This window comes from Dipodomys ordii, unplaced genomic scaffold (assembly GCF_000151885.1).
Source record: "Dipodomys ordii isolate 6190 unplaced genomic scaffold, Dord_2.0 Scaffold74, whole genome shotgun sequence".
Classification (NCBI taxonomy): domain Eukaryota; kingdom Metazoa; phylum Chordata; class Mammalia; order Rodentia; family Heteromyidae; genus Dipodomys; species Dipodomys ordii.
This window is the reverse complement of record NW_012267290.1, coordinates 2,607,908-2,623,428: the sequence shown is the minus strand read 5'-3', so window position 1 is coordinate 2,623,428 and position 15,521 is coordinate 2,607,908. Positions and strand designations below refer to the sequence as shown.

Genomic DNA, 15,521 nt, shown 5'->3' with positions numbered 1-15,521 from the left:
GGGCCGGGCCGGGCTGGGCTGGGCTGGCTGCCGCAGAGGCTGCGGGCTGACCCCCTTCCCCCCACCCCCCAATCCCATCAGGCTGCAGACCGTACTCCATCCCCCCGTGCGAGCACCACGTGAACGGCTCCCGGCCCCAGTGCACGGGGGAGGGTGACACCCCCAAGTGCAGCAAGTCCTGCGAGCCCGGCTACACCCCGTCCTACAGAGAAGACAAGCACTACGGTAAGGTGGCCGGCCTGGGGCACTCCAGGGAACCCCCAGGCCCGCCGTGTCCTGCTCGGCCCAGGCCCCGCCGACCGCTTCCTCAGGGGCCTTCCTTGACCCTTCCCTGGGGGGCCACCGGAAGTGAGTGGACATGGCCTCACTCCGCGGCCCTCACACACCCTCCCCCCGCCCCTCGCCTTCCTCCTCAGGGTACACCTCCTACAGCATCTCTGGAAGCGAGAAGGAGATCATGGCCGAGATCTACAAAAACGGGCCGGTGGAGGGCGCCTTCACCGTCTTCTCCGATTTCCTGATGTACAAGTCAGGTGAGGGGAGCGCTTGCCTTCGGGTACCTGGGGCCCAGCCGCCCCCCCAGGCCCTGGCTCCGCCCCGGCTCCGCCCCGGCTCCGCCCCAGCGTGGTCTCTCTGCCTTTGCTTCTGTCCTTTATGAGCACCCCCAGCTGAGCATCCTGACTCCCAATCCTCCTCTTTGAGCCGCTCAGCAGCTGGGATTACAGGTGCTGGCCGCCACCGGCAGCTGATGGCAATTCTTGTTTTTATTTCTTGGTCCGTCATGGGGCTCGAATGCACTCTCACTTTGAGCCACAGCTCCACTTCTGTTTTCTGGTGGTTAATTGGAGAGTCTCATGGACTTTCCTGCCTGGGCTAGCTTCAAACTGCAGTCCTCATATCTCAGCCTCCTATGTAGCTAGGATTACAGGTGTGAGCCACTGGCCTGGCTTGACAATTCTTCTTGGATCAGGTCCCTGCACTTACTGGGCAGGTGCTGCAGCACTAAGCCATGCCTTCAACCCTTTATTCCACTGGGTATTTTGAGATGGTCTTGCTTTCTGCCCACACCCACACCTGGACCACGATTCTCCTATTTTACTCTTCACACCATAGCTGGAATGGCAGGCTGAGACAGGGTCTCCCCAACCTTGCTCATGTTGGCTTGCACCTTGATTCTACTGATCGCAGCCTCCCTAATAGCTAGGATCACGGACGGGCATGAGCTACCATGCCCAGATGATGACAGTTCTTTATTCAAGCCCTACCCACATACTAAAGATGCACTTCCAGTTTGACAGTGATTCACCCACCGGGTAAGACCTGGTTGAGCAGCAGGGCAGCAACTGGCCTATCAGCCAACCCACCGCTCCAGAGTGCCCCACAGTAGCAATCTCAGGGCCTGTAAGTGAGCCCCTGGCTGGAATCCCAGGACACACCCTTGGCATCGTCGGTTCTCATGAGTCAGTGTTTGTTGAGTAGACCTTTATTTTGCGAGTACTTGGAGGTGGCGCGCACAGTCCTCTGTGGCCTGCCGCTCATTTTCACAGCTGCTCCTCACATTGGAATGGGTTCAGCTTTCAGAAATATTTACAGCCACGTGTAGTGGCACACACCTTTAATCCCAGCAATCCTCAGGAGGCTGAAAAGAAATGAAACGTATGTGAGGTAATCTCCCCAGGCTCTTCTGATGGGCAGTGATGCTCTCCTCCCCATCGCTGAGCTGGCTCTTGCCGGAGGGCTGCCTGGGCGGCGCTGGTGGGGGGGGGGATGGAGGGCGCATGCCCCCACCGGCCTGCCCTGAACCGCTCCCCTTCCTCAGGTGTGTACAAGCATGTGACCGGAGATATGATGGGCGGCCACGCCATCCGCATCCTGGGCTGGGGAACCGAGAATGGTGTCCCCTACTGGCTGGTGGCCAACTCCTGGAATGTTGACTGGGGTGACAAGGGTGAGTGGCAGCCCCCGTCCCGCTGAGGTGGAAGCCATGGGCCGGGGTGGCCTCCCTGCCCCACCCCGGCGCGGCCCCGAGTCCCAGGCCTAAGGCTTTGCTCTCGGAGAGGGTGGTGCGCATACAGCCGCATGGCACCTGGGATAAGCCTGAGTGCCAGGCTACCAGGGAGCTGCTGGAGGCTGGGCTTGTTGACTCAGTCATCTCCTAAGTCATCCCAAGTTCAAATACACTGCAAGGGTCAGAGCCAAGTCAGTCAGGCCTGGTGGCACATGCCTGTAATCCCAGTAGTACTCAGGGAGCCTAGGCAGGAAGATCGTGAGTTTAAGGCATAGACCGCAGTGCCATATCACACACACCAAAGCATTATACGTCTCTTTCCTCAGGCTTCTTTAAAATCCTCAGAGGAGAGGATCATTGTGGCATCGAATCCGAGATCGTGGCAGGAATCCCACGCACTGACCAATACTGGGGAAGGTTCTAATGGGCTGCAGGCCTGGCTGGTTCTAGGAGAGGTGTCCCCACAGGTATGGTCTTGTAGCTGGGAGTGAGATGGGGCAGGAATAGCTCTTATCCTTGGAGTTCACATAAGATCCAAGAGGTTTTAGACAAAACCTGAAGGACTGAATTGAACCAAACTCACGCCTGCCATCAGCGGTCTTCTGAGGAGACTTGTGTGGACAGACAGCACACCCAGAGTCTCCCATCTAGACTAGTGCTGTATGTAGCGTCCGCTGTCCAGCTCTGCTGCATCCCTCCGCCCCCGCCCTCCTCCGGAGCACCTCCCGCCCAGGCAGACCGCACACCCAGGGCGGAGTTCCTCAAAGGACAAATGCTGCTCCGAGCATCGCACCTCCTGACCTGTGACCCGTGCAGAGAGCATGCGTGCAGTCCGTCCTCTGCAGAAAGCCCCCGCATCCATCCCTCCTTCCAGGACCTCTAGCCTTGCCCTAGGCTGCTTTTTTTTTTAAATAGGAGTTTGGTTTGCTTTGGGTTTTGTTTTGTTTTGTGCACCTCAGCTGATCATGTGAATGAACAAGACTAAGAGTTGGAAGATTTTCTCCTCGTGGCCTGGCTTGAAGCAAGCCACGGTGTCAAGATTTGCTGGCTGATCTACTGACCTCCACTACCACAGTGAACTTAGTTTGGGAGAAAACGGCTTTTGCTGTTTCTTTTTTTAAAAAGAGAAAAAAAATCACTGCTTAACCGTGTCCATCTTTAACAAGGAATGACTGTGCCAATAAAAGATTGCTCCAGCTTGAAGTCTGTGCTCTGATGGTGTCTGTGGCAGAGGCCTGCGGCAGCCCCCACAGCCTCCTGCCAACCGCTAGCTGCCAGCCATGTTCGCAGGCCCTGGCACCTCTCTCCTGTAGTTCCTGACTCTCAGAATGGTGCCCATGCCTTGATGAGCCTGGGCCCCACTGTGTGTGTGCACGCGCATGCCACAGGCCTGCACCAGGTGTCCGTCCACGTACCCAACCTGCACAGAGCCCCACCACCCCGAGGAGGGGCAGAGCCTGTGTGAGGTGCTGGCAGGCTGGCTGGTTGTCAGCCCTGGTCAGGACCCCTAAGTAACAGGAACCGAGTTCTTAGGGAAGAGAAGACTACAGTGCCCAGCGCTCACCCCGCCAGCCTGCTGGCGGCTTAGTGCTTCCATCATTGTGAGCTGGGCTGCCTCTTTCCAGAATCCTGGGAAGTTTAGGCATCAGAGCTACACCAAACAAGCACTTCTCTGGCGTCAGTGGCTCACTCCTATAATCCTAGCTACTCAGGAGGCTGAGATATGCGAGTTGTGGTTTCAAGGCAGCACAGACAGAAAAGTCCGTAAGATGCTTTTATCCAAGTAGCCACCAAAAAGCCAAAAGTAGAACTGTGGCTCAGTGGTAAAACACCAGCCTTGCACAGAAAAAGCTAAGACAACCCAAGCCCTGAATTCAAGCCTCAATACCAAGAAAAAATAAAATCTTGCCTGGTAATAACATGTAAAATGACCCCAGGGATCTCCACCTAGCCAATTCCATAGTTTTCTTGGGTTCTCACAAGAAAGATGGAGCAGGTGCCAGTGGCGCATGCCTGTAATCCTACTCAGGAGACTAACATCTGAGGATCATGGTTCAAAGACAGCCTGAGCAGGAAAGTCCATGTGAGCCTCATCTCCAATGAACCACTCAAGAACTGGACGTGGTGCTGTGGCTCAAGTGGTAGAGCCCTAGCCTTGAGCAAAAGAGCGGGGACAGTGCGCAGGCCCTGAGTTCAAGCCCCAGGACTGACAAAAGGCAGGTGGGAGGGGTGATGCCTTTTCAGCCTCTTGGGATGGCTCAGACTTTCTGCCACATGAGACCATAACAAAGGCTGGCTATTTGATGTGGGCAGAGTAGGTGGCTTCACCCTAGCACCTGTTAGATGTCAGACTGCAGGTGACCCCCAGGTACATGCAAGCTGGAGGAATGCCTGAGCGGTGGTCTCATCAGCTCACCAGCCCTGGCTGGTCACAAGCTTTTGGTCCTAGTAATTGGACACACGGAAGCTTGGGAGTCATTTCTAAAGCTGTCAGGAGTGCCAAAGCGGCCCTGTGTGGTGCGCACTGCGGTGACTTAGACGTGGTAAGTCGGCCTGGTACTGGGGGCAGTGATTGAGGGGACCATCCATCATGAGGTGAGGCCCAACGCAGGGAACTCAGGTCGTGGAGGCCGCGTTCTCCTCAGGAGTTAGCTCTCCTGAGGAGAAAACAAGGCCACGCCTGGCCCTTCCCCTTCTTCCTGTCTCGTCCACATACGCCCATCCTGACCATCACCCTGGGACACTCACCTTTGGCCCCCCAGGTGGAGCCCCTGGGTTTAGACTTGTAGCCTCCAAAAACCGCACTTTCTCTTTGTAAAGTACTCACCTCAGATACTTTGTTTCATGACAAAAAACAAATGCATATAGCAAAAACATGTAATGGCTTCTAGACTGATCTTTGGCTTTTTCTGGACACACCTCTAGCCTGGGGACACCTCCTACCCCCAGACCAGGGCTGTGCTAGGAGAGGGGGAAGGGTTTCATAAACCACCCAGGGAGAACGAGCGTATCATTTGACCTGACTGCCCACTCTACTATCTGAACACCATCATGCACCTTTCTTGAGTTTCAGGAAATAAACTGAGAAAAAACCTTCCATTTTTAACTCAGCTCAGAGGATGAGCCCAAAGCGAAGGGGCTGGCAGACTGCGGTGAGTGAGACCACACGGCCGCCCTCCCCTCCCCCCGCCGGTGCTGGCAGATGGCCTTGTCCCTCAATCACTGACCACCTGCCCGCAGCCAAGCAAGTGGCAGTGATTCAACAAATGCTTAGCGCACAAGTTACTGCAAAAACCTCCCAAGTGTCTAAAGCAGGGCCATCAAAAGCTTAAGGTCTCCCGCTGAGGAAATAATGCAGCCCGAACACCCCAACTTTCTTTCCTAGCCCCCACGGCAGAAGACTAAATCTGTACTCTCACGAAGTGCAGAAATATACCCTAGCATGGGAGCCTTCACATTCACAGGACAGGATGGCCTCAAATTAAATATCTTTAATTAGCATAACAGATTCACCAAGTGCGCCCCCAGGTGGCCACCACCTGAAGTGCGGTGGCACACAGGCGCCATCAGCTGACCCACAGCAGCAGGCTGCGGGGGAGGTGGGGGGAGGCGTCCCTTCCTTCCACTGTCATCTTCTCCAGTGCGCCTCAGTTTCCAAAAGTCCAAGCACAGAGTTCACTGAGGAATCAAAGTAGGAGGGAGAAAACCAAAGGGAAGCCAAGGGAATCCAGTTGTGCGTAGACTTGAGCATCAGTGTTCGCCGGTCTGCACATACTCGTCCGTGACCTGGGACAGGGTGCTCAGGTACTGCCAGCTCAAGGCGGCCACCAGCATGACAAACGACAGGTAAATGGGGGAATAGTGGCTTCGCGAGATCAGCTGACAGTTGGGGAGGTTCTGGGTCCGGATTGTGGAGATGATGTGTCTTGTTTGACTAGAACATGGGTCCGAGGAGGGGATTCTTTGATATATCTGTTCAAGAAAACAAAAAGAGTCAGGAGATAAGAGTCTCATGGACTTTCCTGCCTGGGCTGGCTTCAAACCCCAATCCTCAGATCTCGGCCTCCTGAGTAGCTAGGATTACAGGTGTAAGCCACCGCATCTGGCTTCAGGGTGCTTTATAAGCATCGTCTGTGGGTACTGAGCTGTCTTCACAGACAGGTAACTGAAACCCAGGCCTGTCACCATGGAGGAACTGGAGTACCTTTGCCAAAAGCAAGGGACGGCACCCCAGGCTGGTCCACCCAGCAAGCATGGCCCAGTGTGTATGCTGCCCCAGGGTCCGGTGCGGGGGGAGGGGCGGCTCCTGGACACCTGGAGAGGTCAAGCCATGCTGACCTTCAGATCCCCAATGCCCCAGGGTGCCTGGTTCACAGCAGATACCAGGTAAATGCTGGCATAGTTCAGAGTAACGTGGAGAAGGAAAATGATTCTAGAAGGACTGGGCAAAAGCAGCTTCAACAAGTAATACTCGGCATGTGGTCTGAGCCCCAGAAGCAAGGAGGCCCAAGGGTCCTCCTAGAGTCCTGGCTGGATGTCCCATTCCTGACCCCCAGATCTGAGTGAGGAACTAAAAGCCAGAGTGCATTGCGCGGCCCTGTAGAAAGAAAGAAAGGGGAAGGAGGGAAGGAGGGAAGGAGGGAAGGAAGGAAGGAAGGAAGGAAGGAGTTTGATGATTTATAATTAAAAGACCATCATTTAGTGAGAAGAGCTGTAATGAATCCATCTAGATCCTCTGGGTTTTACACACTCAAGCGCCAGTCTGTCCAGCTGAAGAACTGGATAGCCACAGGGAGAGTGAGACAGGAAGCTTACAGCCTTGCTTGGGATCCCCTCTGGCAGAGTGGGGAATAAAGCCTCTGGCATTTGTCCACACATTACTTCTATCCCCAAATTATTACTTTGGGATGAATGCCCGCGACGCAGGGCTCCAGACACAGACGAGGGCCCGAGGCTCAGCAGCCGTCAACCTGCTGGGCAGGGCAGGCCGCCTGCACCTCCTCAGGTGAAGGCAGAGCGGCCAAGGAGAGCCTGGCGAAGCCCTGGCCAGGGGATTCTCCATGCACCACAGGCCCAGAGCCTGGGCAGGAGAAACGTGCCCTCCTCTCACTACAAACACAGCCTTGTCAGTGAGAACAGCAAAGCAGGTCCAGCCAGCATCTGGACAGAGGCCAGAGCGCCCAAGGGCCTGACATGAGTCTCCACTTACAGCCCCATCATGTCCTTATGCTGACATTAAAACCATCATCACAGTTTACTGCTTGGGATCTTCTGATCTCTGAACCAAATCCACGTCAGTGTTATTAGCATTTCCTTCAGAATACCTTGCGTTTTACTAGACTAACTTTTAATCTGGAATCCTAGATCAGGGAGCCAAAGTATATTTTTAGCTTTCTGGGCTCCCCTGTCAAAGCTGTTCAACTCTGCCCTGAAACTGCAAAAGCAGACGTGAGTGAAAACAAATGGACGTGGCCGAATTCCAATAAACATAAAAACAGGAGGCTGGCCAAGGACAGCCTGCCCTCACACTGCAATCACAGGCAGGATTACTTCCTACTATTTAAGGAAAAGCCAGATGAAAACACATGAACTTTAAATGTCCATAAAATTTTTGATTCCCTAAAATCCGTGAGAAGAATAAAACTTTATTTTCTTTTTCTAAGGGAGACCAACTCCAGTCTCTCTAGACCATAATGAGGTATTAGGATCATCTAGATTACAAACATGGCCTTCTCCAATAGTCATCCTATGAAAACCATCAAAGTCGCTATAAATTCCCCACCAGTGACAGAAACTAACTCACCTCTTCTATGTACTGGTATATTATAGCTTTGACGGCTGGCATATTGGTGGCATCCATCATTAGGGTAACTGCTTGTCCTTTCCGGATCTTCACAACCCCTTTGAACACCTGCTGATTATTGTAACAGGCAGCCAGCGTGGCAATGGCCATGACCTACAGATAGCAGGAGTGGGGAGAAAAGGAATCAATCCATGCATAGTTTGCCAGGGCCAACAGCAATCCCTGTGCAGACTGTGCAGTCTGAACGCTGAGCAACCAATCTAGAAAAAGACTTTGCTACAAAGTAAACCAAGGCTGGTCTTTCCACTCCTTTTCCCAACAACACAGTTTGCAATGTTAAAGGATTCTGTGGTGCATGGGACTCAGGAGGCTGAGACCTGGAGGACTGAGGTTTGAAGCAGCCTAGGCAAAGAAGTCCAAGCGACTCCATCTCTAATGAACCAACAAAATGCTGGGCTGGAGGCATGCCTCCAATAGCAAAACTAACTGCATGTGAAAAAGCTGAGAAAAAGCTTGAGGCTTTGAGTTTAACAACTAGTATCAGCATGTATACACACACACACACACACACACTCACACACACTCACACACATCTGTTATTTAGCCACAAAATTTCCCTTTTTTATTTAAAAAAACAAACACAAGTAAATTCAACATTTTCTAAACTAGATAACAGGTTAAACTAAAAAATATATTTCAAAATATGTAGACAGAGCTTCCTATCTACAGTTACCTACAGTGACTATGACACAGACAGACAGGAGGGGAAAACAACTGAAGAGGAGGTGCCTTCCTCTACTCAAAGCTAAGCCACTTCTGGGGTAAATGGATTTCTTTTTTTTTTTGTTGTTTTTGGGTCTGGTCGTGGGGCCTGAACTCTGGACAGGGCACTGTCCCTCAGCTCTTCAGCTCAAGGTAGCACTCTACCACTTGAGCCACAGCGCCACTTCCGGCTTTTTTCTTTTTGCTTATGTGGTGCTGAGGAATCAAACCCAGGGCCTCATGCATGCAAGGCAAGCGCTCTCTCTACCACTGAGCCACCTTCCCAGCCCCGGTAAATGGATTTCTAAGGTGGGCAGAGATTTCCATTCCACTACAACTGAGAGCTAGTTACTGGAACAAGATCAAACCATGTTTCCAAATCAGTGACACCTGTGACTTTAATTTAGTTCAGGTCTCTAAAATCATCAGGAAGGGAAATTAGCATATGCACTCCTAGAAACTGAGACACTGGTCTGTGGGATCAGGTTTTGTTATCCCAAGGCCAGGAAAGGACAAGAATAAAACTTTTTTGATAATAGCACCATCCAAGTGAGCATCGGGATCTAGCTAGTTTAGAATAGTTGATAGGAAAGATTAGATCCAGGAGGAAGCTTCTAGAAAAGAACGGACAGCCTTGAGTCTGTGGTGAGTGTGCTGGTGTCCTGAGTCCCTAGGAAGTCGGCTAGGGTCATCTCCCCTGAACGCGGCAGAGCCACACGCTGTGTATCCTGGCTTCCCTGTGCCCCTCTGTACCTGTGGAATCGCACAGAAGTTAAACACGCTCTGATTCCGGAGCCGTGACAGGTAGGTGATGACGTCCGGGATGTGGTGCAGCGCGTTGGTGATGAGCTCGTTCAGGCACTGCACGGCCACGTCAATGTTCTCGGGCTTGGCGAAATCCCCCAGCTTCTTCACATACCTGCCCCACACCTAGCCAGGCGCAAACATCCAAGAGCAAGTCAGCGTGTGCCCAGGAGGTTTAGAAATGGAACCCAGGGCCCTGGGGCCCTCGGGCTGGCTCAGTGGTAGAGCAGTGCCTGTGTGAGGGGCCCTGTGTTCCATCCCTGCCGACAGGAAGGGTGAGGCCGCGTCACCGAAGGTCTTTCACCAGATCAAGTGGTTTCAAGCTCTACACGGCTGCCATCCATGACCACCCACCAGGTCCAGTCCCACCCCTGGGCGGGGGGGGGGGGGGGGGGGGGAGAGAGACTCAATGCAGCATGTGACAAGTACTATCCTGATGAGCTCAGACTGGAGAGAGGCTGCACAGGGGATCTGTCTACTGCTGTGAAAGAACCCAGCAACTGACAAAATCAGCTGCAATACTGCAAGGGAAACATTACAACGCCCGAGGAAGCCAGACCTCAAACTCCTTAAGAACTAAGTCCACATTTCCTTTTCTGCTAAGAAACAGCATATTTGGGGAAAATAAGTGGTGTACAGTGCAAAAATCATCTCCCTGAACCATAGAATTTGAAAGTGAAATTACACCTGATTCCAACAGTGCGGTAGTGGGGTGGTTCCCTCTTGGGTTTTTTCCTTTATTTTTGTCATTTTTTTGTTTAGTTTTTGAAATCACTAGACAGCCTTGAACTCGTGATACTCCAGTCTTACTCTCCCGAGCGATGGGACTACAAAACGCAACCAGCACACACCAGCCAGGTGTACTGCTGTTAGAGGGCTCCCTGAAGCTACAAATAATTCACTTTTATTCTTAGTTATTATTCTTAAGCTTCCTAAAAATCTTGCTTTATGTAATTTTACATAATCTTTAAAATAAAGACTTAGGCCTAAAAGGTCTATTCTATTGACTTACTAAAGTTCAAATTTGTTATGTTTTTAATTTGAATTTAAATACACACAGTTGATATTGCTGGATGTGTCTGCAAAATTACTTCATAAACCTCAAACCCATCATCTAACACTGACAATACCATAGGACAAATGTTGTTCCAAGCTGATCTCCAACAATATGATGAACTTACTGGAACTCAACCCATAGTTTCATGCATGCAAGGCAAGTGCTCTACCTCTGGCCTGACAAGACTGGTGATCATATTTTATTAACTTTTGGGTTATCTCCCATTTTATAACCCAGAGTTCTGTGACCAGCACATAATTCTTTTTATATGCTCCACTGTGTGGAAATAGTAGAATTCATTCAATTAGCTTCCTATGGAGAAAAGACACTTCAATTATGAACATCGCTGTAATAAATAACCTCACACACACCATTCACCAAACTGCCTCCTTTAGCGCTGCAACATAGCACATATGCCCAGCAGCTGAGCGGTCTCTGCCCAGTCTTCCTGAATGTGTCACCCAGAATGGCTTTTGTCCACCTGATGGGAGTATGACAGGGTAGGCTTGCTTGAGAAGCACTTTGAACCAAGGTGGGGTAAGCTTACACTAATGAGGTACACCACCACCTGGTGGCCATGGGAGGTACAGAGGGTCCCCACCGCATTTTCCATGCTGAGACCACCTGCATTTTCCTCACTAGAAGGCTGAGTATCTTTCTGTGAACTCCATTCTTTCTCCTGGACTCTTTTCCACAACATGCCTGGTCTTTTTCTGTTTATTCTTGTTTATTTATGTATTTTTGGTTGGTTGTGGGGCTTGAACTCTGGGCCGGGTGCTGTCAGCTCTTTAGCTCAAGGCAAGCTCTCTACCACTTTGAGCCATCGCGCTACTTCGGCTTTTTCTGTTTATATGGTGCTTAGGAATCAAACCCAGGGCCTCATGCATGCGAGGCAAGTGCTCTACCACTAAGCCACCTTCCCGGACCCTCTGTTTATTTTTTTAACTTGTATAAGTTCTTTACATATTAGGAATATGAGCCCTTTATCTGTAATATAAGTGGCAATTTTTTTTCTCACTCTGTCTTAAAAGCACTTGATTTTAGAAAACTATTTCATGAAAGCAAAAAAATTGTAACTGCAGGAGTGAGCTCAGCTAATAGCCACAACATTTTCTAACTTTCCTCCAATGGCAAAGCCTTTCCTTTCCCTATTAAGTCAAAGACCAGCCCTGTCTCTTAGAACTGGCACCTAGTTTTGGGTTATCTAGTATCCCTTGCCTTTTCTTCGAGGTGCTAGGTCTTCAGGGGCTACCTCTCTCCTGCTTCCTGCCACAGTGCCACAGAATTCTTCATGGAGGAATCCACCCAATGAGCACTGGGAAAATCTAACCCCCGTGGGCCAATTAAGACACAGCCCTCTGGCTACGGAGGAGGATGCCTGGGAGAAAACATTTTGGTTCAGCTACTGTGCGTGGGTTCTATCTGCTATTTGCAGGAAATCTATGCAGAGAAAGCAAGTGACTATTCACAGTCTGAATCCCTGGACCCAACGAGTCCCCAAAAGAAATCCGTAAAAGAAACCCATCCTCCTCCTGCTCAGTCTCCACCCTTACCTTGCATACCTTGACTTGGTTTCTGTCACTTGCGACCACAAGGTATGATAATATTTTCATAGAATGTATTTGTTTTCTTTAACTTTGTCCAAAAAGAAATGTATTCTTTACCTGACTTATGTAACTGTAACCCCTCTGTACATCAACCTTTATAATGATGATTCAAAAATTTTAAAGGAAGTATTGTTCTGTATGGAATCTCCCACCATATAGTTAATATAAACTAATAAAAGATCAAAATAAATAAAACTAGATAAATAATTTGCTGTTCCCCAAATACTCTAATTGTGTTACCTCTTGAGGCCAAAACTCTCTTCCTTCCTGTTGGTCTTCCAGGTAATCGCGGATGATGTTTGTCTTCTGCAGGAAGAGGCCCATTGAGTTAGCACACTCCGAATCTTCACCAACTAAGGGGTCTTCAAACTTGGAGGCGGAGAACAGCTGGGAAAGGCCAATTCCCACCAGCCCGGCAACATAGTGACAGTACTGCAAGAATTATTTTTAAAGTACTTTAACAATGACTTTTTCACTAAAATAGAAATGCTACATATTATTAGCTACCAAAAAAAAAAAAAAAAAAAAAAACAACATAGCTAAGTGCCGGTGTCTCAAGACTATCATCCTAGCTACGTAGAAGGCTTAAGAGCTCAGGATGTGGTTCAAAGCCTGCCCAGGCAAGAACCTCCATGAGACTCTTATCTTCTTATCTCCAATTAACCATCAAAAAACTAGAAGTGGTGCTGTGGCTCAAAGTGGTAGTGTGCCAGCCTTGAGCAAAAGAGCTCAGAGAGAGTGCCCATGCCCTGAGTTCAAGCCCTATTATGGGCATGCACGCACACACACACACACACACATCACACACAAAGGATCAGAAATGATATAAATAGGGGCTGGGAAGGTGGCTCAGTAGTAGAGCGCTTGCCTTGCATGCATGAGGCCCTGGGTTCGATTCCTCAGCACCACATATGCAAAAAGAAAAAAGCCAGAAGTGGCGCTATAGCTCAAGTGGTAGAGCGCTAGCCTTGAGCTGAAGAGCTGAAGGACAGTGCCCAGGCCCAGAGTTCAGGCCCCACGACTGGACCCAAAAAAAAAAAAAAAAAGATATAAATAATAAAGCATGTACACATACGCAAATATCCCAAAAAGGAAAGAAATTTTATTTGGAAACTCCTGGTATTTATATATTACAGGAAACAAGCTAGCCATTTGCTGAAAATTTCACAGCAAGACAGAAACAATTTTTGAAGTTCCGTGTCCCTACATTTAAAACAAACTAAACTTACTTTGGCTTTGTTTCATGGTAAGATCTCCAGGACATAAAATAATTTCACTGATAGAGCATGCAACTTTAAGCACCTATTAAGAGCGCATGAGGAGACAACAAACCCACTCAGATGAGCAGCACCACAAGCAGGGCTAGCGCTGACGCATGCACTGTGCTGCTCAGAGCCTCCCGGAAGCACTGTAGAGGCCACTGACCTTATCCCACTCCTGTTTGGAGGTCACATCCTTATTCAAAAACTCTGCCATACCAAAGCCCATTTTCCGGCAAGCGTCAGCAATCACTGTTTGGTATTTCTCAGCCAGATTCCTAAATTCCAGGGAGATCTGAAATGTAAGCCATAAAAACAGGAAATGCAAAATAATGTACTTATATGATACTGAAAAGACACTTATACAATCTCAGAGGGCAGATAAGCCAGCCACACTCATCAGGAAGCTACAGTGTCTCCCTCAGTCGAAAGCTGCACCTTTAAATCCCAGTTCAATATCAGAGCTGATGCCAGATTTCTTTCTTTATAAGCCCAAGCTCTGATATAGAAAAGTAGCATTCACTGGTTTTGAAACATGTTGTTCCTGCAAAGATATCTTGTTTAAGTTCACGTAAGTGTCTATATGTTATCAAGATACAATATAAAAACAGCATGAGCAGGGCCCTGGTGGCTCATGCCTGTAATCCTAGCTATTCAGGAGGCTGAGATCTGAGGACTGGGGCTCAAAGCCAGTCCGGACTTTGAACTAATAAAACCACCAGAAAACTGCAAGTGGCTCTGTAGCTCAAGTGGTAGAGCACTTGCCTTGAGCTGAAGAGCTCAGAGACAGTGCCCAGGCCCAAAGTTCAAGCTCCATGACCGACAAAAAAAACAAAACAAAAACCAGCATGAATCTCATGATTTGTTTACGATGCATTTTTAGGAGGGATCTTGCTATGTTGCTGCACGGTAGCCTCCAACTCACGGTCCTCCTACCCCTGCCAGCTGAGCATCTGGGATTGCAGGCAATGCCACAGCACCTGGCTCCTCCAGGAAGCTTTTTAAAGGAAGTGCTATGAGACTGCCACATGGATGTGTGTGTGTGCATGCGTGTGTGCCTGCGTGTGTCAGGACACACCTGAGGCCTGGGGGTGTGCCAGCTGTTGCAGAGCACCCCAGCAATTCAAAAGTCTAAAATAATGTGGGTTGAACAACACACGTGAAGCCCCCATAAAAAACCGTGAAACTAATCTGGACTTTGCAGAACAGCTGTGGCTAGTCGAAGCCAAAAGCTGATTGGACTGAACCAACTGGAGCTCTGCAAGTCGTGCCCCGTTGGGGACGGGCGTTCCTTGCACCACTGCTCCACGGGACAAGTTCTAATTATAAGAGAACAGCCCAGTAAGGGCAGGAGGAGGCGCTTAGATTCTGAAAACAAACAAACACTTCCACTTCTGAGTTTGACCTATTCCTCTTTGGAACTTATTACATAAGTATGTAATTCAAGAAATGGAAAGAGGGCTGGGAAGGTGGCTCAGTGGTAGAGCACTTGCCTTGCATGCATGAGGCCCTGGGTTCGATTCCTCAGCACCACATAAGCAAAAAATGAAAAAAGCCAGAAGTGGTGCTGTGGCTCAAGTGGTAGAGCGCTAGCCCAGAGTTCAGGCCCCACAACCAGACCCCCCCCCAAAAAAAAAGAAATGGAAAGAAAATCAGCAGGAAAAAGTGACAAGGCAGAGCTCCAGGCTCCCCCCCCCCCCCCACACACACACATTTCTTCTACTTTGCAGAGACCCTGCAGTAGACTCCCAGGTCCCAGGATCACTTCTGGCCAAAGACTTCCAGGTGCCCAGGGCTCAGAAGGGGAGGAGCTTAAAGCCTAGGCAAACCTATTTGCAAGGCCCCAGGGACCCTTGAGCCTTTGAGGGTGAAAAAGTCAGGGCCTCTGACGTGGGCCAGAGCAACACCCTGGGGGGAAGAAGGGGGGCAGGCTCAACCAGCCATTGCCTGTACCCTTAACCCTAGCAACTGGAGCCATTTAAACTGTGTGTCCAGGCTCAAGGAGATGCTGGGTTGACCTGCCAGCACACACATGACTTCATGACTTCATCCAAGCTTCCCCATTTTCCTCAATGCAGACTGAGAGGCCTTCTGGCTCGTTCGTTTGTGCTGGTACTGAGGCTTGAACTCAGGGCTTCTTGCTCAGCTTTTCCCTTCAAGGCTAATGATCCACCACTTGAGGCACAACCTTTTTTTTGTTTTTCTTTTTTTTTTTTTTTTT

General features: G+C 49.9%; 2 protein-coding genes across 2 annotated transcripts in view; one reads left to right on the top strand and one right to left on the bottom strand.

Moving 5' to 3' along the window:
* Ctsb (cathepsin B) overlaps positions 1-3,211 on the top strand; it is an 18,496-nt gene extending 15,285 nt beyond the window's left edge. Inside the window, exons 7-10 of the mRNA XM_013024249.1 lie at positions 82-225; positions 417-533; positions 1,820-1,948; positions 2,335-3,211. Coding sequence (XP_012879703.1) covers positions 82-225; positions 417-533; positions 1,820-1,948; positions 2,335-2,432 — 488 coding nt within the window. The 3' untranslated portion in view covers positions 2,433-3,211. The remainder of the gene's footprint in view (positions 1-81; positions 226-416; positions 534-1,819; positions 1,949-2,334) is intronic.
* Positions 3,212-5,484: 2,273 nt separating this feature from the next.
* Positions 5,485-15,521, bottom strand: part of Fdft1 (farnesyl-diphosphate farnesyltransferase 1) — an 18,294-nt gene continuing 8,257 nt past the window's right edge. Inside the window, exons 4-8 of the mRNA XM_013024253.1 lie at positions 13,467-13,595; positions 12,282-12,473; positions 9,327-9,503; positions 7,812-7,964; positions 5,485-5,980 (exon numbers count right to left, since the gene is read on the bottom strand). Coding sequence (XP_012879707.1) covers positions 5,759-5,980; positions 7,812-7,964; positions 9,327-9,503; positions 12,282-12,473; positions 13,467-13,595 — 873 coding nt within the window. The 3' untranslated portion in view covers positions 5,485-5,758. The remainder of the gene's footprint in view (positions 5,981-7,811; positions 7,965-9,326; positions 9,504-12,281; positions 12,474-13,466; positions 13,596-15,521) is intronic.